The 22,532-nt window shown below is 58.6% G+C and overlaps 1 protein-coding gene across 10 annotated transcripts in view; it reads right to left on the bottom strand.

The window, feature by feature from the left end:
* The window catches only part of LOC129051052 (uncharacterized), a 220,020-nt gene extending 198,374 nt beyond the window's left edge, over positions 1-21,646 (bottom strand). For 7 of the 10 annotated variants that reach the window (XR_010138156.1, XR_010138152.1, XR_010138149.1 and 4 more), the window contains exon 1: positions 17,238-18,706. Coding sequence is in view for 2 of the 10 variants with exons in the window: in XM_063718495.1 (XP_063574565.1) it covers positions 17,238-17,312 (75 nt within the window). In the remaining 8 variants the exon portion in view is untranslated. Of the gene's footprint in view, positions 1-17,237; positions 18,707-20,438 lie in introns of those variants that run through there. The other 3 variants (XR_010138155.1, XR_010138158.1, XR_010138148.1) reach the window with 3 other exon arrangements.
* Between the last annotated feature and the right edge of the window lie 886 nt (positions 21,647-22,532).

Below are 22,532 nucleotides of genomic sequence, written 5' to 3' on the forward strand. Positions count from 1 at the left end.
TTCTAAGACAACCGTGGGAAGCACTGTGACGGCAGAAGCCGCTCGCGCCTCGCGCATGCGCATTGGCTGGACCGACTCGCGCTCCGCTCCTGGCAGTCAGGCTGCGTCCCCTTTAAATAATGCCCCCGCTGCGCGGCTGCAGCGAGGCTCCTGCTGCAGCCGCGGCGGCGTGTGGATACGGGGTCCAGCTTGGGACGCCGTGGGAGATGGGGCCGCCGGTGCCCTGTCTCAGGGCCAAACCCCCAGGAGTCCCGCCCTCAGGATCTCCTTGAGCCGACTTCCGCGGAGGGAAGGGGAGCTTCAGGACGCCTGCTGTGTTCTGGGGACTCCCGTTCAGATCCGATTTTGGCCCCCTCCCAGTGAGATAGGATGGGCTCACCACATCTGGTGAGGCAGGCAGGGCCTCGCTGCAGCGCAGAATGATCCCATAGGTCTCAAGGCGTAGCGTCAGCTGAAACTTCACTGATCCATCAGCCCTCTGCCTCCCTCCTCCTTCGAAAGAGCAGTGGCCTGCTCCGCTTCTAAAAGCCCTGGGGCTCCGGAAAGCCGACCGCGCTTTACAGGACACGTGCAGGCAGGAACAGGGGCGAATCCGAGGTGGAGACCATGTGACCACGCGTGGCACTGGCGTATCCCACAGCAGATGGTGTGAACGTGTGTCACCGGAGGCATACCGGGAGACGGCGAAACAAACGGTGGTGTCCAGGCATGTGCCAGTGGAAGGGGGGAACAAGTGACCTTTCGGTCAATGCCAAGGGAAATCAAAGGACACCTGGGACTCGGTGGGTGGGGGGCCTGTGCCTGACCCAAGCCAGGTTTTCCAATGCCTATCAGAGGAGCAAAGAATCTTCTGCAGAATTCGCCCCGCCCCCAACCCTCCTCCTCCCTGGTAGCCCTGACGCAACTTCCCCTGCACCCAGCCCCAGCCCCAGCCCCAGCCCCAGCCCCAGACCCAGACACAGACCCAGCCCCAGCCCCAGCCCCAGCCCAGTCCCTCTGGTTCCCTGACATTCGTTTGGGCCACAAGATCAAGGGAGTCAGTCCACCCAGGAGCAGAGGAGAGGATGTCCCTCAAGAATGAGACAGGAAGTGCAGAGGAAATGCGACACCACCTGTCCTAGAAGACAAGGCCAGTCACGGTCGCCTAGCGCTCATTCTAGGCAGTCCACCCACCCATGAGGGGAAACATGGAGAACAAGGAAGCTTCCCTGTCTGAGACACCTATGGAAGCCAAGAAATCCAGGGTCATGAGACCTGCCCAATGAAGCAGAAAGACGTTTGGAGAGAGATACCATCATGACACGGATCTGCAGGAAGTGTGTCCCTGACGGACTGGGAAGTCATCTTTGTTGAAGACATTGGGCCAGAGCGAGAGGCATCCAGGCCCCTGAGAAACAGGTGAGGCAGAGCAAGAGGGAGGATAGAGCAGAGGCCAGAGCCCCGGCAGGATACAGCGCCGTGCCACCACCACGGGCATAAGGGGAGGGCTTCCAAAAGGGTGGCTTGTCCAGAGAGGCCAGCGTTCCAGTGACAGTGACAGGGATGGTTGCCATCTCCCATTCCCGGCTGCTTCTTCTACACGGTATGGTGGTGTGGCTTCATTTCTCAGAGAAGAGCCGTGAAAAGGTACAACCATCTTCTCTGATGTGGTCCTGCTTCCCTACTGCGGGACAAAGAGCTCCTGTGGGGCTCTTTTCCTTGGTTGCTCTGTGTTCATGTTGATCTTAGAAAAGAGGCAGCTCATGATGGGGATGAGATTTCAATTGCTCCGGGACCGATGCATCTCCTCACGTGGGCCAGGCCTTCACACACCCAAAGCGGATCCGCGGCGGCGAAAACGATTGACAGCCGGCCTCATGACCCAGGCAGAGACGCAGAAAGAGGCTCAGCAAAGACAGGCCGACATGCCAGAAATCGCCTTGTGCTGCACAGGGCACATTCAGCCAAAGACACACACGCAGAGGGGCACGCACACACTAACCGACAGAGAGAGGGAAAGAAAGACACAGAGACTGAGAGACAGAGAGAGAAGAGAGGATGGGAGACACACACACACGCGCGCACACATACACGCACACACACACACACAGAAACAGAGTCATACAGCAGAGGCATGGAAACACACCCCCCCAGGCAACCCCTGAGGCTGCGGGGTTCTGCTCTCGACGTGAACGACCCTGGGGTGAGAGAACAGCCCAGGGGCACGCAGGCCGACCTGTCCTCGAGATGACGGCGGCACGACTTTTGGGGAGACTCACCCCAACAGCGTCCGGGCAGGCCTGAGGCTGGGTTGCCGTGCTGCTTCCCCCGGACTCCGCCTGGGGTTTCCTCATCCTGGTCGGCCCTTTGCGACTCCTGGCATCCGGAGACGTTCCCGTCAACCCCGTGGAGAGGTCAGACCGGAGCCTCAGAGCCCCGCCACCCAAGCACTGCCACGGAGGGCTCCTGCTCTGCCAAGCCTCAGGGACGGGTTTCTAAGACAACCGTGGGAAGCACTGTGACGGCAGAAGCCGCTCGCGCCTCGCGCATGCGCATTGGCTGGACCGACTCGCGCTCCGCTCCTGGCAGTCAGGCTGCGTCCCCTTTAAATAATGCCCCCGCTGCGCGGCTGCAGCGAGGCTCCTGCTGCAGCCGCGGCGGCGTGTGGATACGGGGTCCAGCTTGGGACGCCGTGGGAGATGGGGCCGCCGGTGCCCTGTCTCAGGGCCAAACCCCCAGGAGTCCCGCCCTCAGGATCTCCTTGAGCCGACTTCCGCGGAGGGAAGGGGAGCTTCAGGACGCCTGCTGTGTTCTGGGGACTCCCGTTCAGATCCGATTTTGGCCCCCTCCCAGTGAGATAGGATGGGCTCACCACATCTGGTGAGGCAGGCAGGGCCTCGCTGCAGCGCAGAATGATCCCATAGGTCTCAAGGCGTAGCGTCAGCTGAAACTTCACTGATCCATCAGCCCTCTGCCTCCCTCCTCCTTCGAAAGAGCAGTGGCCTGCTCCGCTTCTAAAAGCCCTGGGGCTCCGGAAAGCCGACCGCGCTTTACAGGACACGTGCAGGCAGGAACAGGGGCGAATCCGAGGTGGAGACCATGTGACCACGCGTGGCACTGGCGTATCCCACAGCAGATGGTGTGAACGTGTGTCACCGGAGGCATACCGGGAGACGGCGAAACAAACGGTGGTGTCCAGGCATGTGCCAGTGGAAGGGGGGAACAAGTGACCTTTCGGTCAATGCCAAGGGAAATCAAAGGACACCTGGGACTCGGTGGGTGGGGGGCCTGTGCCTGACCCAAGCCAGGTTTTCCAATGCCTATCAGAGGAGCAAAGAATCTTCTGCAGAATTCGCCCCGCCCCCAACCCTCCTCCTCCCTGGTAGCCCTGACGCAACTTCCCCTGCACCCAGCCCCAGCCCCAGCCCCAGCCCCAGCCCCAGACCCAGACACAGACCCAGCCCCAGCCCCAGCCCCAGCCCAGTCCCTCTGGTTCCCTGACATTCGTTTGGGCCACAAGATCAAGGGAGTCAGTCCACCCAGGAGCAGAGGAGAGGATGTCCCTCAAGAATGAGACAGGAAGTGCAGAGGAAATGCGACACCACCTGTCCTAGAAGACAAGGCCAGTCACGGTCGCCTAGCGCTCATTCTAGGCAGTCCACCCACCCATGAGGGGAAACATGGAGAACAAGGAAGCTTCCCTGTCTGAGACACGTATGGAAGCCAAGAAATCCAGGGTCATGAGACCTGCCCAATGAAGCAGAAAGACGTTTGGAGAGAGATACCATCATGACACGGATCTGCAGGAAGTGTGTCCCTGACGGACTGGGAAGTCATCTTTGTTGAAGACATTGGGCCAGAGCGAGAGGCATCCAGGCCCCTGAGAAACAGGTGAGGCAGAGCAAGAGGGAGGATAGAGCAGAGGCCAGAGCCCCGGCAGGATACAGCGCCGTGCCACCACCACGGGCATAAGGGGAGGGCTTCCAAAAGGGTGGCTTGTCCAGAGAGGCCAGCGTTCCAGTGACAGTGACAGGGATGGTTGCCATCTCCCATTCCCGGCTGCTTCTTCTACACGGTATGGTGGTGTGGCTTCATTTCTCAGAGAAGAGCCGTGAAAAGGTACAACCATCTTCTCTGATGTGGTCCTGCTTCCCTACTGCGGGACAAAGAGCTCCTGTGGGGCTCTTTTCCTTGGTTGCTCTGTGTTCATGTTGATCTTAGAAAAGAGGCAGCTCATGATGGGGATGAGATTTCAATTGCTCCGGGACCGATGCATCTCCTCACGTGGGCCAGGCCTTCACACACCCAAAGCGGATCCGCGGCGGCGAAAACGATTGACAGCCGGCCTCATGACCCAGGCAGAGACGCAGAAAGAGGCTCAGCAAAGACAGGCCGACATGCCAGAAATCGCCTTGTGCTGCACAGGGCACATTCAGCCAAAGACACACACGCAGAGGGGCACGCACACACTAACCGACAGAGAGAGGGAAAGAAAGACACAGAGACTGAGAGACAGAGAGAGAAGAGAGGATGGGAGACACACACACACGCGCGCACACATACACGCACACACACACACACAGAAACAGAGTCATACAGCAGAGGCATGGAAACACACCCCCCCAGGCAACCCCTGAGGCTGCGGGGTTCTGCTCTCGACGTGAACGACCCTGGGGTGAGAGAACAGCCCAGGGGCACGCAGGCCGACCTGTCCTCGAGATGACGGCGGCACGACTTTTGGGGAGACTCACCCCAACAGCGTCCGGGCAGGCCTGAGGCTGGGTTGCCGTGCTGCTTCCCCCGGACTCCGCCTGGGGTTTCCTCATCCTGGTCGGCCCTTTGCGACTCCTGGCATCCGGAGACGTTCCCGTCAACCCCGTGGAGAGGTCAGACCGGAGCCTCAGAGCCCCGCCACCCAAGCACTGCCACGGAGGGCTCCTGCTCTGCCAAGCCTCAGGGACGGGTTTCTAAGACAACCGTGGGAAGCACTGTGACGGCAGAAGCCGCTCGCGCCTCGCGCATGCGCATTGGCTGGACCGACTCGCGCTCCGCTCCTGGCAGTCAGGCTGCGTCCCCTTTAAATAATGCCCCCGCTGCGCGGCTGCAGCGAGGCTCCTGCTGCAGCCGCGGCGGCGTGTGGATACGGGGTCCAGCTTGGGACGCCTTGGGAGATGGGGCCGCCGGTGCCCTGTCTCAGGGCCAAACCCCCAGGAGTCCCGCCCTCAGGATCTCCTTGAGCCGACTTCCGCGGAGGGAAGGGGAGCTTCAGGACGCCTGCTGTGTTCTGGGGACTCCCGTTCAGATCCGATTTTGGCCCCCTCCCAGTGAGATAGGATGGGCTCACCACATCTGGTGAGGCAGGCAGGGCCTCGCTGCAGCGCAGAATGATCCCATAGGTCTCAAGGCGTAGCGTCAGCTGAAACTTCACTGATCCATCAGCCCTCTGCCTCCCTCCTCCTTCGAAAGAGCAGTGGCCTGCTCCGCTTCTAAAAGCCCTGGGGCTCCGGAAAGCCGACCGCGCTTTACAGGACACGTGCAGGCAGGAACAGGGGCGAATCCGAGGTGGAGACCATGTGACCACGCGTGGCACTGGCGTATCCCACAGCAGATGGTGTGAACGTGTGTCACCGGAGGCATACCGGGAGACGGCGAAACAAACGGTGGTGTCCAGGCATGTGCCAGTGGAAGGGGGGAACAAGTGACCTTTCGGTCAATGCCAAGGGAAATCAAAGGACACCTGGGACTCGGTGGGTGGGGGGCCTGTGCCTGACCCAAGCCAGGTTTTCCAATGCCTATCAGAGGAGCAAAGAATCTTCTGCAGAATTCGCCCCGCCCCCAACCCTCCTCCTCCCTGGTAGCCCTGACGCAACTTCCCCTGCACCCAGCCCCAGCCCCAGCCCCAGCCCCAGCCCCAGACCCAGACACAGACCCAGCCCCAGCCCCAGCCCCAGCCCAGTCCCTCTGGTTCCCTGACATTCGTTTGGGCCACAAGATCAAGGGAGTCAGTCCACCCAGGAGCAGAGGAGAGGATGTCCCTCAAGAATGAGACAGGAAGTGCAGAGGAAATGCGACACCACCTGTCCTAGAAGACAAGGCCAGTCACGGTCGCCTAGCGCTCATTCTAGGCAGTCCACCCACCCATGAGGGGAAACATGGAGAACAAGGAAGCTTCCCTGTCTGAGACACCTATGGAAGCCAAGAAATCCAGGGTCATGAGACCTGCCCAATGAAGCAGAAAGACGTTTGGAGAGAGATACCATCATGACACGGATCTGCAGGAAGTGTGTCCCTGACGGACTGGGAAGTCATCTTTGTTGAAGACATTGGGCCAGAGCGAGAGGCATCCAGGCCCCTGAGAAACAGGTGAGGCAGAGCAAGAGGGAGGATAGAGCAGAGGCCAGAGCCCCGGCAGGATACAGCGCCGTGCCACCACCACGGGCATAAGGGGAGGGCTTCCAAAAGGGTGGCTTGTCCAGAGAGGCCAGCGTTCCAGTGACAGTGACAGGGATGGTTGCCATCTCCCATTCCCGGCTGCTTCTTCTACACGGTATGGTGGTGTGGCTTCATTTCTCAGAGAAGAGCCGTGAAAAGGTACAACCATCTTCTCTGATGTGGTCCTGCTTCCCTACTGCGGGACAAAGAGCTCCTGTGGGGCTCTTTTCCTTGGTTGCTCTGTGTTCATGTTGATCTTAGAAAAGAGGCAGCTCATGATGGGGATGAGATTTCAATTGCTCCGGGACCGATGCATCTCCTCACGTGGGCCAGGCCTTCACACACCCAAAGCGGATCCGCGGCGGCGAAAACGATTGACAGCCGGCCTCATGACCCAGGCAGAGACGCAGAAAGAGGCTCAGCAAAGACAGGCCGACATGCCAGAAATCGCCTTGTGCTGCACAGGGCACATTCAGCCAAAGACACACACGCAGAGGGGCACGCACACACTAACCGACAGAGAGAGGGAAAGAAAGACACAGAGACTGAGAGACAGAGAGAGAAGAGAGGATGGGAGACACACACACACGCGCGCACACATACACGCACACACACACACACAGAAACAGAGTCATACAGCAGAGGCATGGAAACACACCCCCCCAGGCAACCCCTGAGGCTGCGGGGTTCTGCTCTCGACGTGAACGACCCTGGGGTGAGAGAACAGCCCAGGGGCACGCAGGCCGACCTGTCCTCGAGATGACGGCGGCACGACTTTTGGGGAGACTCACCCCAACAGCGTCCGGGCAGGCCTGAGGCTGGGTTGCCGTGCTGCTTCCCCCGGACTCCGCCTGGGGTTTCCTCATCCTGGTCGGCCCTTTGCGACTCCTGGCATCCGGAGACGTTCCCGTCAACCCCGTGGAGAGGTCAGACCGGAGCCTCAGAGCCCCGCCACCCAAGCACTGCCACGGAGGGCTCCTGCTCTGCCAAGCCTCAGGGACGGGTTTCTAAGACAACCGTGGGAAGCACTGTGACGGCAGAAGCCGCTCGCGCCTCGCGCATGCGCATTGGCTGGACCGACTCGCGCTCCGCTCCTGGCAGTCAGGCTGCGTCCCCTTTAAATAATGCCCCCGCTGCGCGGCTGCAGCGAGGCTCCTGCTGCAGCCGCGGCGGCGTGTGGATACGGGGTCCAGCTTGGGACGCCGTGGGAGATGGGGCCGCCGGTGCCCTGTCTCAGGGCCAAACCCCCAGGAGTCCCGCCCTCAGGATCTCCTTGAGCCGACTTCCACGGAGGGAAGGGGAGCTTCAGGACGCCTGCTGTGTTCTGGGGACTCCCGTTCAGATCCGATTTTGGCCCCCTCCCAGTGAGATAGGATGGGCTCACCACATCTGGTGAGGCAGGCAGGGCCTCGCTGCAGCGCAGAATGATCCCATAGGTCTCAAGGCGTAGCGTCAGCTGAAACTTCACTGATCCATCAGCCCTCTGCCTCCCTCCTCCTTCGAAAGAGCAGTGGCCTGCTCCGCTTCTAAAAGCCCTGGGGCTCCGGAAAGCCGACCGCGCTTTACAGGACACGTGCAGGCAGGAACAGGGGCGAATCCGAGGTGGAGACCATGTGACCACGCGTGGCACTGGCGTATCCCACAGCAGATGGTGTGAACGTGTGTCACCGGAGGCATACCGGGAGACGGCGAAACAAACGGTGGTGTCCAGGCATGTGCCAGTGGAAGGGGGGAACAAGTGACCTTTCGGTCAATGCCAAGGGAAATCAAAGGACACCTGGGACTCGGTGGGTGGGGGGCCTGTGCCTGACCCAAGCCAGGTTTTCCAATGCCTATCAGAGGAGCAAAGAATCTTCTGCAGAATTCGCCCCGCCCCCAACCCTCCTCCTCCCTGGTAGCCCTGACGCAACTTCCCCTGCACCCAGCCCCAGCCCCAGCCCCAGCCCCAGCCCCAGACCCAGACACAGACCCAGCCCCAGCCCCAGCCCCAGCCCAGTCCCTCTGGTTCCCTGACATTCGTTTGGGCCACAAGATCAAGGGAGTCAGTCCACCCAGGAGCAGAGGAGAGGATGTCCCTCAAGAATGAGACAGGAAGTGCAGAGGAAATGCGACACCACCTGTCCTAGAAGACAAGGCCAGTCACGGTCGCCTAGCGCTCATTCTAGGCAGTCCACCCACCCATGAGGGGAAACATGGAGAACAAGGAAGCTTCCCTGTCTGAGACACCTATGGAAGCCAAGAAATCCAGGGTCATGAGACCTGCCCAATGAAGCAGAAAGACGTTTGGAGAGAGATACCATCATGACACGGATCTGCAGGAAGTGTGTCCCTGACGGACTGGGAAGTCATCTTTGTTGAAGACATTGGGCCAGAGCGAGAGGCATCCAGGCCCCTGAGAAACAGGTGAGGCAGAGCAAGAGGGAGGATAGAGCAGAGGCCAGAGCCCCGGCAGGATACAGCGCCGTGCCACCACCACGGGCATAAGGGGAGGGCTTCCAAAAGGGTGGCTTGTCCAGAGAGGCCAGCGTTCCAGTGACAGTGACAGGGATGGTTGCCATCTCCCATTCCCGGCTGCTTCTTCTACACGGTATGGTGGTGTGGCTTCATTTCTCAGAGAAGAGCCGTGAAAAGGTACAACCATCTTCTCTGATGTGGTCCTGCTTCCCTACTGCGGGACAAAGAGCTCCTGTGGGGCTCTTTTCCTTGGTTGCTCTGTGTTCATGTTGATCTTAGAAAAGAGGCAGCTCATGATGGGGATGAGATTTCAATTGCTCCGGGACCGATGCATCTCCTCACGTGGGCCAGGCCTTCACACACCCAAAGCGGATCCGCGGCGGCGAAAACGATTGACAGCCGGCCTCATGACCCAGGCAGAGACGCAGAAAGAGGCTCAGCAAAGACAGGCCGACATGCCAGAAATCGCCTTGTGCTGCACAGGGCACATTCAGCCAAAGACACACACGCAGAGGGGCACGCACACACTAACCGACAGAGAGAGGGAAAGAAAGACACAGAGACTGAGAGACAGAGAGAGAAGAGAGGATGGGAGACACACACACACGCGCGCACACATACACGCACACACACACACACAGAAACAGAGTCATACAGCAGAGGCATGGAAACACACCCCCCCAGGCAACCCCTGAGGCTGCGGGGTTCTGCTCTCGACGTGAACGACCCTGGGGTGAGAGAACAGCCCAGGGACACGCAGGCCGACCTGTCCTCGAGATGACGGCGGCACGACTTTTGGGGAGACTCACCCCAACAGCGTCCGGGCAGGCCTGAGGCTGGGTTGCCGTGCTGCTTCCCCCGGACTCCGCCTGGGGTTTCCTCATCCTGGTCGGCCCTTTGCGACTCCTGGCATCCGGAGACGTTCCCGTCAACCCCGTGGAGAGGTCAGACCGGAGCCTCAGAGCCCCGCCACCCAAGCACTGCCACGGAGGACTCCTGCTCTGCCAAGCCTCAGGGACGGGTTTCTAAGACAACCGTGGGAAGCACTGTGACGGCAGAAGCCGCTCGCGCCTCGCGCATGCGCATTGGCTGGACCGACTCGCGCTCCGCTCCTGGCAGTCAGGCTGCGTCCCCTTTAAATAATGCCCCCGCTGCGCGGCTGCAGCGAGGCTCCTGCTGCAGCCGCGGCGGCGTGTGGATACGGGGTCCAGCTTGGGACGCCGTGGGAGATGGGGCCGCCGGTGCCCTGTCTCAGGGCCAAACCCCCAGGAGTCCCGCCCTCAGGATCTCCTTGAGCCGACTTCCACGGAGGGAAGGGGAGCTTCAGGACGCCTGCTGTGTTCTGGGGACTCCCGTTCAGATCCGATTTTGGCCCCCTCCCAGTGAGATAGGATGGGCTCACCACATCTGGTGAGGCAGGCAGGGCCTCGCTGCAGCGCAGAATGATCCCATAGGTCTCAAGGCGTAGCGTCAGCTGAAACTTCACTGATCCATCAGCCCTCTGCCTCCCTCCTCCTTCGAAAGAGCAGTGGCCTGCTCCGCTTCTAAAAGCCCTGGGGCTCCGGAAAGCCGACCGCGCTTTACAGGACACGTGCAGGCAGGAACAGGGGCGAATCCGAGGTGGAGACCATGTGACCACGCGTGGCACTGGCGTATCCCACAGCAGATGGTGTGAACGTGTGTCACCGGAGGCATACCGGGAGACGGCGAAACAAACGGTGGTGTCCAGGCATGTGCCAGTGGAAGGGGGGAACAAGTGACCTTTCGGTCAATGCCAAGGGAAATCAAAGGACACCTGGGACTCGGTGGGTGGGGGGCCTGTGCCTGACCCAAGCCAGGTTTTCCAATGCCTATCAGAGGAGCAAAGAATCTTCTGCAGAATTCGCCCCGCCCCCAACCCTCCTCCTCCCTGGTAGCCCTGACGCAACTTCCCCTGCACCCAGCCCCAGCCCCAGCCCCAGCCCCAGCCCCAGACCCAGACACAGACCCAGCCCCAGCCCCAGCCCCAGCCCAGTCCCTCTGGTTCCCTGACATTCGTTTGGGCCACAAGATCAAGGGAGTCAGTCCACCCAGGAGCAGAGGAGAGGATGTCCCTCAAGAATGAGACAGGAAGTGCAGAGGAAATGCGACACCACCTGTCCTAGAAGACAAGGCCAGTCACGGTCGCCTAGCGCTCATTCTAGGCAGTCCACCCACCCATGAGGGGAAACATGGAGAACAAGGAAGCTTCCCTGTCTGAGACACCTATGGAAGCCAAGAAATCCAGGGTCATGAGACCTGCCCAATGAAGCAGAAAGACGTTTGGAGAGAGATACCATCATGACACGGATCTGCAGGAAGTGTGTCCCTGACGGACTGGGAAGTCATCTTTGTTGAAGACATTGGGCCAGAGCGAGAGGCATCCAGGCCCCTGAGAAACAGGTGAGGCAGAGCAAGAGGGAGGATAGAGCAGAGGCCAGAGCCCCGGCAGGATACAGCGCCGTGCCACCACCACGGGCATAAGGGGAGGGCTTCCAAAAGGGTGGCTTGTCCAGAGAGGCCAGCGTTCCAGTGACAGTGACAGGGATGGTTGCCATCTCCCATTCCCGGCTGCTTCTTCTACACGGTATGGTGGTGTGGCTTCATTTCTCAGAGAAGAGCCGTGAAAAGGTACAACCATCTTCTCTGATGTGGTCCTGCTTCCCTACTGCGGGACAAAGAGCTCCTGTGGGGCTCTTTTCCTTGGTTGCTCTGTGTTCATGTTGATCTTAGAAAAGAGGCAGCTCATGATGGGGATGAGATTTCAATTGCTCCGGGACCGATGCATCTCCTCACGTGGGCCAGGCCTTCACACACCCAAAGCGGATCCGCGGCGGCGAAAACGATTGACAGCCGGCCTCATGACCCAGGCAGAGACGCAGAAAGAGGCTCAGCAAAGACAGGCCGACATGCCAGAAATCGCCTTGTGCTGCACAGGGCACATTCAGCCAAAGACACACACGCAGAGGGGCACGCACACACTAACCGACAGAGAGAGGGAAAGAAAGACACAGAGACTGAGAGACAGAGAGAGAAGAGAGGATGGGAGACACGCACACACTAACCGACAGAGAGAGGGAAAGAAAGACACAGAGACTGAGAGACAGAGAGAGAAGAGAGGATGGGAGACACGCACACACGCGCGCACACATACACGCACACACACACACACAGAAACAGAGTCATACAGCAGAGGCATGGAAACACACCCCCCCCAGGCAACCCCTGAGGCTGCGGGGTTCTGCTCTCGACGAGAACGACCCTGGGGTGAGAGAAGAGCCCAGGGGCACCCAGGCCGACCTGTCCTCGAGATGACGGCGGCACGACTTTTGGGGAGACTCACCCCAACAGCGTCCGGGCAGGCCTGAGGCTGGGATGCCATGCTGCTTCCCCCGGACTCCGCCTGGGGTTTCCTCATCCTGGTCGGCCCTTTGCGACTCCTGGCATCCGGAGACGTTCCCGTCGACCCCGTGGAGAGGTCAGACCGGAGCCTCAGAGCCCCGCCACCCAAGCACTGCCACGGAGGGCTCCTGCTCTGCCAAGCCTCAGGGACGGGTTTCTAAGACAACCGTGGGAAGCACTGTGACGGCAGAAGCCGCTCGCGCCTCGCGCATGCGCATTGGCTGGACCGACTCGCGCTCCGCTCCTGGCAGTCAGGCTGCGTCCCCTTTAAATAATGCCCCCGCTGCGCGGCTGCAGCGAGGCTCCTGCTGCAGCCGCGGCGGCGTGTGGATACGGGGTCCAGCTTGGGACGCCGTGGGAGATGGGGCCGCCGGTGCCCTGTCTCAGGGCCAAACCCCCAGGAGTCCCGCCCTCAGGATCTCCTTGAGCCGACTTCCACGGAGGGAAGGGGAGCTTCAGGACGCCTGCTGTGTTCTGGGGACTCCCGTTCAGATCCGATTTTGGCCCCCTCCCAGTGAGATAGGATGGGCTCACCACATCTGGTGAGGCAGGCAGGGCCTCGCTGCAGCGCAGAATGATCCCATAGGTCTCAAGGCGTAGCGTCAGCTGAAACTTCACTGATCCATCAGCCCTCTGCCTCCCTCCTCCTTCGAAAGAGCAGTGGCCTGCTCCGCTTCTAAAAGCCCTGGGGCTCCGGAAAGCCGACCGCGCTTTACAGGACACGTGCAGGCAGGAACAGGGGCGAATCCGAGGTGGAGACCATGTGACCACGCGTGGCACTGGCGTATCCCACAGCAGATGGTGTGAACGTGTGTCACCGGAGGCATACCGGGAGACGGCGAAACAAACGGTGGTGTCCAGGCATGTGCCAGTGGAAGGGGGGAACAAGTGACCTTTCGGTCAATGCCAAGGGAAATCAAAGAACACCTGGGACTCGGTGGGTGGGGGGCCTGTGCCTGACCCAAGCCAGGTTTTCCAATGCCTATCAGAGGAGCAAAGAATCTTCTGCAGAATTCGCCCCGCCCCCAACCCTCCTCCTCCCTGGTAGCCCTGACGCAACTTCCCCTGCACCCAGCCCCAGCCCCAGCCCCAGCCCCAGCCCCAGACACAGACCCAGCCCCAGCCCCAGCCCCAGCCCAGTCCCTCTGGTTCCCTGACATTCGTTTGGGCCACAAGATCAAGGGAGTCAGTCCACCCAGGAGCAGAGGAGAGGATGTCCCTCAAGAATGAGACAGGAAGTGCAGAGGAAATGCGACACCACCTGTCCTAGAAGACAAGGCCAGTCACGGTCGCCTAGCGCTCATTCTAGGCAATCCACCCACCCATGAGGGGAAACATGGAGAACAAGGAAGCTTCCCTGTCTGAGACACGTATGGAAGCCAAGAAATCCAGGGTCATGAGACCTGCCCAATGAAGCAGAAAGACGTTTGGAGAGAGATACCATCATGACACGGATCTGCAGGAAGTGTGTCCCTGACGGACTGGGAAGTCATCTTTGTTGAAGACATTTGGCCAGAGCGAGAGGCATCCAGGCCCTTGAGAAACAGGTGAGGCAGAGCAAGAGGGAGGATAGAGCAGAGGCCAGAGCCCCGGCAGGATACAGCGCCGTGCCACCACCACTGGCATAAGGGGAGGGCTTCCAAAAGGGTGGCTTGTCCAGAGAGGCCAGCGTTCCAGTGACAGTGACAGGGATGGTTGCCATCTCCCATTCCCGGCTGCTTCTTCTACACGGTATGGTGGTGTGGCTTCATTTCTCAGAGAAGAGCCGTGAAAAGGTACAACCATCTTCTCTGATGTGGTTCTGCTTCCCTACTGCGGGACAAAGAGCTCCTGTGGGGCTCTTTTCCTTGGTTGCCGTGTGGTCATCTTGATCTTAGAAAAGAGGCAGCTCATGATGGGGATGAGATTTCAATTGCTCCGGGACCGATGCATCTCCTCACGTGGGCCAGGCCTTCACACACCCAAAGCGGATCCGCGGCGGCGAAAACGATTGACAGCCGGCCTCATGACCCAGGCAGAGACGCAGAAAGAGGCTCAGCAAAGACAGGCCGACATGCCAGAAATCGCCTTGTGCTGCACAGGGCACATTCAGCCAAAGACACACACGCAGAGGGGCACGCACACACTAACCGACAGAGAGAGGGAAAGAAAGACACAGAGACTGAGAGACAGAGAGAGAAGAGAGGATGGGAGACACGCACACACTAACCGACAGAGAGAGGGAAAGAAAGACACAGAGACTGAGAGACAGAGAGAGAAGAGAGGATGGGAGACACGCACACACGCGCGCACACATACACGCACACACACACACACAGAAACAGAGTCATACAGCAGAGGCATGGAAACACACCCCCCCCAGGCAACCCCTGAGGCTGCGGGGTTCTGCTCTCGACGAGAACGACCCTGGGGTGAGAGAAGAGCCCAGGGGCACCCAGGCCGACCTGTCCTCGAGATGACGGCGGCACGACTTTTGGGGAGACTCACCCCAACAGCGTCCGGGCAGGCCTGAGGCTGGGATGCCATGCTGCTTCCCCCGGACTCCGCCTGGGGTTTCCTCATCCTGGTCGGCCCTTTGCGACTCCTGGCATCCGGAGACGTTCCCGTCGACCCCGTGGAGAGGTCAGACCGGAGCCTCAGAGCCCCGCCACCCAAGCACTGCCACGGAGGACTCCTGCTCTGCCAAGCCTCAGGGACGGGTTTCTAAGACAACCGTGGGAAGCACTGTGACGGCAGAAGCCGCTCGCGCCTCGCGCATGCGCATTGGCTGGACCGACTCGCGCTCCGCTCCTGGCAGTCAGGCTGCGTCCCCTTTAAATAATGCCCCCGCTGCGCGGCTGCAGCGAGGCTCCTGCTGCAGCCGCGGCGGCGTGTGGATACGGGGTCCAGCTTGGGACGCCGTGGGAGATGGGGCCGCCGGTGCCCTGTCTCAGGGCCAAACCCCCAGGAGTCCCGCCCTCAGGATCTCCTTGAGCCGACTTCCACGGAGGGAAGGGGAGCTTCAGGACGCCTGCTGTGTTCTGGGGACTCCCGTTCAGATCCGATTTTGGCCCCCTCCCAGTGAGATAGGATGGGCTCACCACATCTGGTGAGGCAGGCAGGGCCTCGCTGCAGCGCAGAATGATCCCATAGGTCTCAAGGCGTAGCGTCAGCTGAAACTTCACTGATCCATCAGCCCTCTGCCTCCCTCCTCCTTCGAAAGAGCAGTGGCCTGCTCCGCTTCTAAAAGCCCTGGGGCTCCGGAAAGCCGACCGCGCTTTACAGGACACGTGCAGGCAGGAACAGGGGCGAATCCGAGGTGGAGACCATGTGACCACGCGTGGCACTGGCGTATCCCACAGCAGATGGTGTGAACGTGTGTCACCGGAGGCATACCGGGAGACGGCGAAACAAACGGTGGTGTCCAGGCATGTGCCAGTGGAAGGGGGGAACAAGTGACCTTTCGGTCAATGCCAAGGGAAATCAAAGAACACCTGGGACTCGGTGGGTGGGGGGCCTGTGCCTGACCCAAGCCAGGTTTTCCAATGCCTATCAGAGGAGCAAAGAATCTTCTGCAGAATTCGCCCCGCCCCCAACCCTCCTCCTCCCTGGTAGCCCTGACGCAACTTCCCCTGCACCCAGCCCCAGCCCCAGCCCCAGCCCCAGCCCCAGACACAGACCCAGCCCCAGCCCCAGCCCCAGCCCAGTCCCTCTGGTTCCCTGACATTCGTTTGGGCCACAAGATCAAGGGAGTCAGTCCACCCAGGAGCAGAGGAGAGGATGTCCCTCAAGAATGAGACAGGAAGTGCAGAGGAAATGCGACACCACCTGTCCTAGAAGACAAGGCCAGTCACGGTCGCCTAGCGCTCATTCTAGGCAATCCACCCACCCATGAGGGGAAACATGGAGAACAAGGAAGCTTCCCTGTCTGAGACACGTATGGAAGCCAAGAAATCCAGGGTCATGAGACCTGCCCAATGAAGCAGAAAGACGTTTGGAGAGAGATACCATCATGACACGGATCTGCAGGAAGTGTGTCCCTGACGGACTGGGAAGTCATCTTTGTTGAAGACATTTGGCCAGAGCGAGAGGCATCCAGGCCCTTGAGAAACAGGTGAGGCAGAGCAAGAGGGAGGATAGAGCAGAGGCCAGAGCCCCGGCAGGATACAGCGCCGTGCCACCACCACTGGCATAAGGGGAGGGCTTCCAAAAGGGTGGCTTGTCCAGAGAGGCCAGCGTTCCAGTGACAGTGACAGGGATGGTTGCCATCTCCCATTCCCGGCTGCTTCTTCTACACGGTATGGTGGTGTGGCTTCATTTCTCAGAGAAGAGCCGTGAAAAGGTACAACCATCTTCTCTGATGTGGTTCTGCTTCCCTACTGCGGGACAAAGAGCTCCTGTGGGGCTCTTTTCCTTGGTTGCCGTGTGGTCATCTTGATCTTAGAAAAGAGGCAGCTCATGATGGGGATGAGATTTCAATTGCTCCGGGACCGATACATCTCCTCACGTGGGCCAGGCCTTCACACACCCAAAGCGGATCCGCGGCGGCGAAAACGATTGACAGCCGGCCTCATGACCCAGGCAGAGACGCAGAAAGAGGCTCAGCAAAGACAGGCCGACATGCCAGAAATCGCCTTGTGCTGCACAGGGCACATTCAGCCAAAGACACACACGCAGAGGAGCACGCACACACTAACCGACAGAGAGAGGGAAAGAAAGACACAGAGACAGAGAGACAGAGAGAGAAGAGAGAATGGGAGACAGACACACACGCGCGCACACATACACGCACACACACACACACAGAAACAGAGTCATACAGCAGAGGCATGGAAACACACCCCCTAGGCAACCCCTGAGGCTGCGGGGTTCTGCTCTCGACGAGAACGACCCTGGGGTGAGAGAACAGCCCAGGGGCACGCAGGCCGACCTGTCCTCGAGATGACGGCGGCACGACTTTTGGGGAGACTCACCCCAACAGCGTCCGGGCAGGCCTGAGGCTGGGATGCCGTGCTGCTTCCCCCGGACTCCGCCTGGGGTTTCCGCATCCTGGTCGGCCCTTTGCGACTCCTGGCATCCGGAGACGTTCCCGTCGACCCCGTGGAGAGGTCAGGCCGGAGCCTCAGAGCCCCGCCACCCAAGCACTGCCACGGAGGGCTCCTGCTCTGCCAAGCCTCAGGGACCGGTTTCTAAGACAACCGTGGGAAGCACTGTGACGGCAGAAGCCGCTCGCGCCTCGCGCATCCGCATTGGCTGGACCGACTCGCGCTCCGCTCCTGGCAGTCAGGCTGCGTCCCCTTTAAATAATGCCCCCGCTGCGCGGCTGCAGCGAGGCTCCTGCTGCAGCCGCGGCGGCGTGTGGATACGGGGTCCAGCTTGGGACGCAGTGGGAGAGGGGCCGCCGGTGCCCTGTCGCAGGGCCAAACCCCCAGGAGTCCCTCCCTCAGGATCTCCTTGAGCCGACTTCCACGGAGGGAAGGGGAGCTTCAGGACGCCTGCTGTGTTCTGGGGACTCCCGTTCAGATCCGATTTTGGCCCCCTCCCAGTGAGATAGGATGGGCTCACCACATCTGTTGAGGTAGGCAGGGTCTCGCTGCAGAATAGAATGATCCAATAGGTCTGAAGGCGTAGTGTCAGCTGAAAACTTCACTGATCCATCAGCCCTCTGCCTCCCTCCTCCTTTGAAATTGCAGTGGCCTGCCCCGCTTCTAAAACCCTGTGGCTCCTGAAAGCCGACCGCGCTTTACAGGACACGTGCAGGGAGGAACACGGGCGAATCCGAGGTGGAGACCATGTGACCCCATGTGTCACTGGCGGATCCTAGAGCAGATGGTGTGAACGTGTGTCACCGAAGGCATATCGGGAGACGGCGAAACAAACGTTGGTGTCTAGGCATGTGCTAGTGGAAGGGGGGAACATGTGGCATATCCGTCAATGCCAAGGAAAATCAAAGAAAACCTGGGAGCCCGGGAGTGGGGGGTTCTGTGGCTCTCCCAAGCAGGTTTTCAAATGCCTTTCAGAGAAGCAGATAAGTTTCTGCACACTTGTGTAGTCACTAGGCCCTTCCTCAGAGTGATTCTTAAATGTGTGCATTTAGGAAGATTTTACCTACCCAAGTTTATTAATAAATATACCTTGTTATTGTTTATATTCAGGGAGAGTGTGCATATTTAAATCCTTACTTCTCACCTGCGTGTGTTGGTTCATGCATGTAATCCGGAGTTGGAGTATTGTTTCCGTCCAGGAGTTTGAGACCAGCCAGGTCAACATAGTGGGATACCATCTCTAGAAAATATAAAAATTTGCAGGTCATAGTGGCGAACGGCTATAGTCCCCATCTACTTGGGAAGCTGAGGTGGGAGGATCAATTGAGCCGTGGAGTTTGAGGCTGCAGTGCAGTGAACCATGATCACACAATTGCACTCCAGCCTGGGTGACAGAGTAAGACTTTTTCTCATAGAAAAAAAAAAAGGGAAAAAGAAAAAAAATCTACTTCTCTGGGTTACCAGTGCAGTGTACTTTGAAAAATAAAATGAACTGTCACAAGTTATAATCTTTTTCCTAAGTTTTCTTGAAAAAAGAAAAGTTTCTCCATAATTTATAGGGTGAATCAAATGAATCTTATATAATATTTTTGTTTCAAATGTACATCTTTGAAACTTGGTAAATATGTTAATGTACTGAGAATTTTTATAATATGAAAAACTCTCTGATGTATCTAATTTACATGTTTTAATTTATATATTTTTGTGAACAAGGAATATACTGTTTATTAAAAAAAAAAGAAGTTTCTGCAAAATTCGCCCCACCCCCAACCCTCCTCCGCCCTGATATCCCTGAGGCCACTTCCACTGCACCAAGCCCCAGCCCCAGCCCCAGCCCCAGCCCCAGCCCCAGACACAGACCCAGCCCCTGCCCCAGCCCCAGCCCGGTCCCTGTGGTTCCCTGACATTCGATTCGGCCACAAGATTAAGGGAGTCAGTCCACCCAGGAGCAGAGGAGAGAACGTCCCTTAAGAAAGACTGAAAGTGCAGAGGAAATGCGACACCAGCTCTCTTAGAAGACAAGGCCAGTCACGGTCGCCTAGCGCTCATTCTAGGCAATCCACCCACCCATGAGGGGAAACATGGAGAACAAGGAAGCTTCCCTGTCTGAGACACATATGGAAGTCAAGAAATCCAGGGTCATGAGTCCCGTCCAATGAAGCAGAAACCTGTTTGGAGAGAGAAACAAACATGACACTGATCTGCAGGAAGTGTGTCCCTGACGGACTGGGAAGTCATCTTTGTTGAAGACATTTGGCCAGAGCGAGAGGCATGCAGGCCCCTGAGAAACAGGGGAGGCAGAGCAAGAGGGAGGATAGAGCAGAGGCCAGAGCCCCGGCAGGATACAGCGCCATGCCACCACCACGGGCATAAGGGGAGGGGTTCCAAAAGGGTGGCTTGTCCTGAGAGGCCAGCGTACTAGTGATAGGGATTGTTGCCATCTCCCATTCCTTGCTTCCTCTTCCAGACTGTATCGTGGTGTGGCTTCATTTCTCAGAGAAGAGCCGTGAAAAGATACAACCATCTTCTCTGACGTGGGTCCATTCCTCTCCTGCAGGACAAAGAGCTCCTGTGGAATTCTTGTCCTTCGCTGCAGTGAGGTCATCTTGATGTTAGAAAAGAGGCAGCTCATGATGGGGATGAGATTTCAATTGCTCCTGGACCGATGCATCTCCTTACATGGACCAGGCCTTCACACACCCAAAGCAGATTCGCGGTGGCGAAAGCAATTGACAACCGGCCTCATGACCCAGCCAGAGACGCAGAAAGAGGCTCAGCAAAGACAGGCCGACATGCCAGAAATTGCTTTGTGGTGCACAGGGCACTTTCTGACAAAGACACACACGCACGGGGGCACAAACACACTAACCAACAGAGAGAGGGAAAGAAAGACACAGAGACTGAGAGACAGAGAAGAGAGAATTGGACATACACACAGACACACACACACACACACACACAAACAGAGTCATACACTAGAGGCATTGAAACACACACCCCCAGGCCACCCCTGAGGCTTCGGGGTTCTGCTCTGGACGAGAACGACCCTCGGGTGAGAGATCAGCCCCAGGGGCACGCAGGCCGACCTGTCCTCGAGATGACGGCGACACTACTTTTGGGGAGACTCACTCCAACACCGTCCGGAGAGGCCTGAGGCTAGGATGCCGTGCTGCTTCCCCCGGACTCCGCCTGGGGTTTCCTCATCCTGGTCGGCCCTTTGCGACTGCTGGCATCAGGAGACGTTCCCGTCGACCTCGTGGAGCGGTCAGACCGGAGCCTCAGAGCCCCGCCACCCAAGCACCGCCACGGAGGGCTCCTGCTTTGCCAAGCCTCAAGGGACCGGTTTCTAAGACAACCGTGAGAAGTACTGTGAAGGGAAGAGAAGCTCGCGCCTCGCGCATGCGCGTTGGCTGGGCCGACTCGGGCTCAGCTCCTGGCTGTCAGGCTGTGTCCGCTTTAAATTAGGCCTAGGTTGTGTGGTGTCAGCTAGTCTCCTGCCTCAGCCGTGGTGGCTGCTGGATCCGGGGCCCGGTTTGGGGCAGCATGGGACAGGGGTCCGCGGATGTCCTGTCCCAGGGCCAAGCCCCCAGGAGTCCTGTCCTCCGGACCTCCTTGAGCCCACTTCCACGGAGGGATGGGGAGTTTCAGGGCGCCTACTGGTTTCTGGGGACTCCCGTTCAGATCCGATTTTGGCCCCCTCCGAGTGAGATAGGATGGGCTCACCACATCTGATGAGGCAGGCAAGACCTCTCTTCAGCACACATCTACCCCATGGGTCTCAAGGCGTGTTTTCAGCTGAAAATTCACTGATCCATTAGCCGTCTTCCTCCCTCCTCCTTTGGAAGAGCAGTGGACTGCCCGGCGTCTAAAAGCTCTGGGCCTCCGGAAAGCCGATAGCGCTTTCCAGGACACGTGCAAACAGGAACAGGGGTGAATCCAACGTGGAGACCATGGGGCCACGCGTGGTAGTGGCGTGTCTCATGGCAGATGGTTTGATTGTGTGTCACCGGAGGCATATGGGGCGACGGCGAAACAAACGGTGGTGTTCAGGCTTGTGCCCTGTGGAAGGCGGAACAAGTGACGTTTTCATCAATGCCAAGGAATATCAAAGTACACCTGGGAACCAGGAGGGGCCCGGTGCCTGACCGAAGCCCCATTTTGAAATGCCTGCTAGAGGAGCAGAGAGGTTTCTCCAAAATTCACCCCACCTCCAACCCTCCACCGTCCAGGTAGCCCTTACTCCACCTCTTCTGCACCCAGCCCCAGTCCTGGAAACCAGCAACAATGAAAGCCTCGGAAACCGTGGAACAACTGGAAACCACCTCCAAGGGCATAAGGGGAGGAGTGCCAAACGGGTGACTTGTCCTGAGAGGCTTGCTTTCCATTGACAGGCGTCCTTGTTATGTCCCGTTTTCAGCTTCTGTTGAAGATTGATTCGTAGCATGGCTTCATTTCTCAGAGAAGAGCCATGAGGAGACAGAACCATCTCCTTTCACATTGGTGTCCTCCCCTACTGGAAAACAGTTAACTCCTTGTAGTTTTGTTTGTTTGTTTGTTTGTTTGTTTTGTTGGAGTGTGGTCATCTTGATTCTAGAAAAGAGGCAGCTCAGGATCGGGATGAAATTTCAGTTTCTCTGAAACCGACGCTTTTCACATTGTCGAGGTCTTCAGAAAGCCAAAGTGGAACCGCCGCGGAAATGATTGACAGCCGGCCACATGACCCAGGCAGAGACGCAGACTGGGGCCCACTAAAGACACGCTGACATGCAAGAGATCGCTTTGTAGCGCACTGGGCACATAAACACACACGCACACGGGCTCACTCACACAGAGAGACAGAGAAAGTGAGAGAAACAGACAGAGAGTGAGTGACAGAGAGAATGGGAGACACACGCACCAGACATACAGCAGTGTCAGAGAGACACACCGTCCCAGGCAATCACTGAGGCTGCGGGTCTCTGCTCTTTGGGAGAATGACCATCGGGTGAGAGAGTAGTCCTTCGGCACACAGACAAACCTGTCCTCGAGATCACAAGGGGCATGACTTTGGAGGCTCACCCGAACACCGTACTGGCAGGCCTGAGGCTGGGATGCCACCCCGCTTTCCCCGGACTCCGTCTGCTGTTTCTGCATCCTGGTAGCCCCTCTGTGTAGCATAATGTCCAGAATCTGTTTTGTCGACCCCCTGGATTGGTCCGGCTGGAGTCTCGACACTGACTCACT

The sequence above is a fragment of the Pongo abelii genome, chromosome 19, assembly GCF_028885655.2.
Source record: "Pongo abelii isolate AG06213 chromosome 19, NHGRI_mPonAbe1-v2.0_pri, whole genome shotgun sequence".
Classification (NCBI taxonomy): domain Eukaryota; kingdom Metazoa; phylum Chordata; class Mammalia; order Primates; family Hominidae; genus Pongo; species Pongo abelii.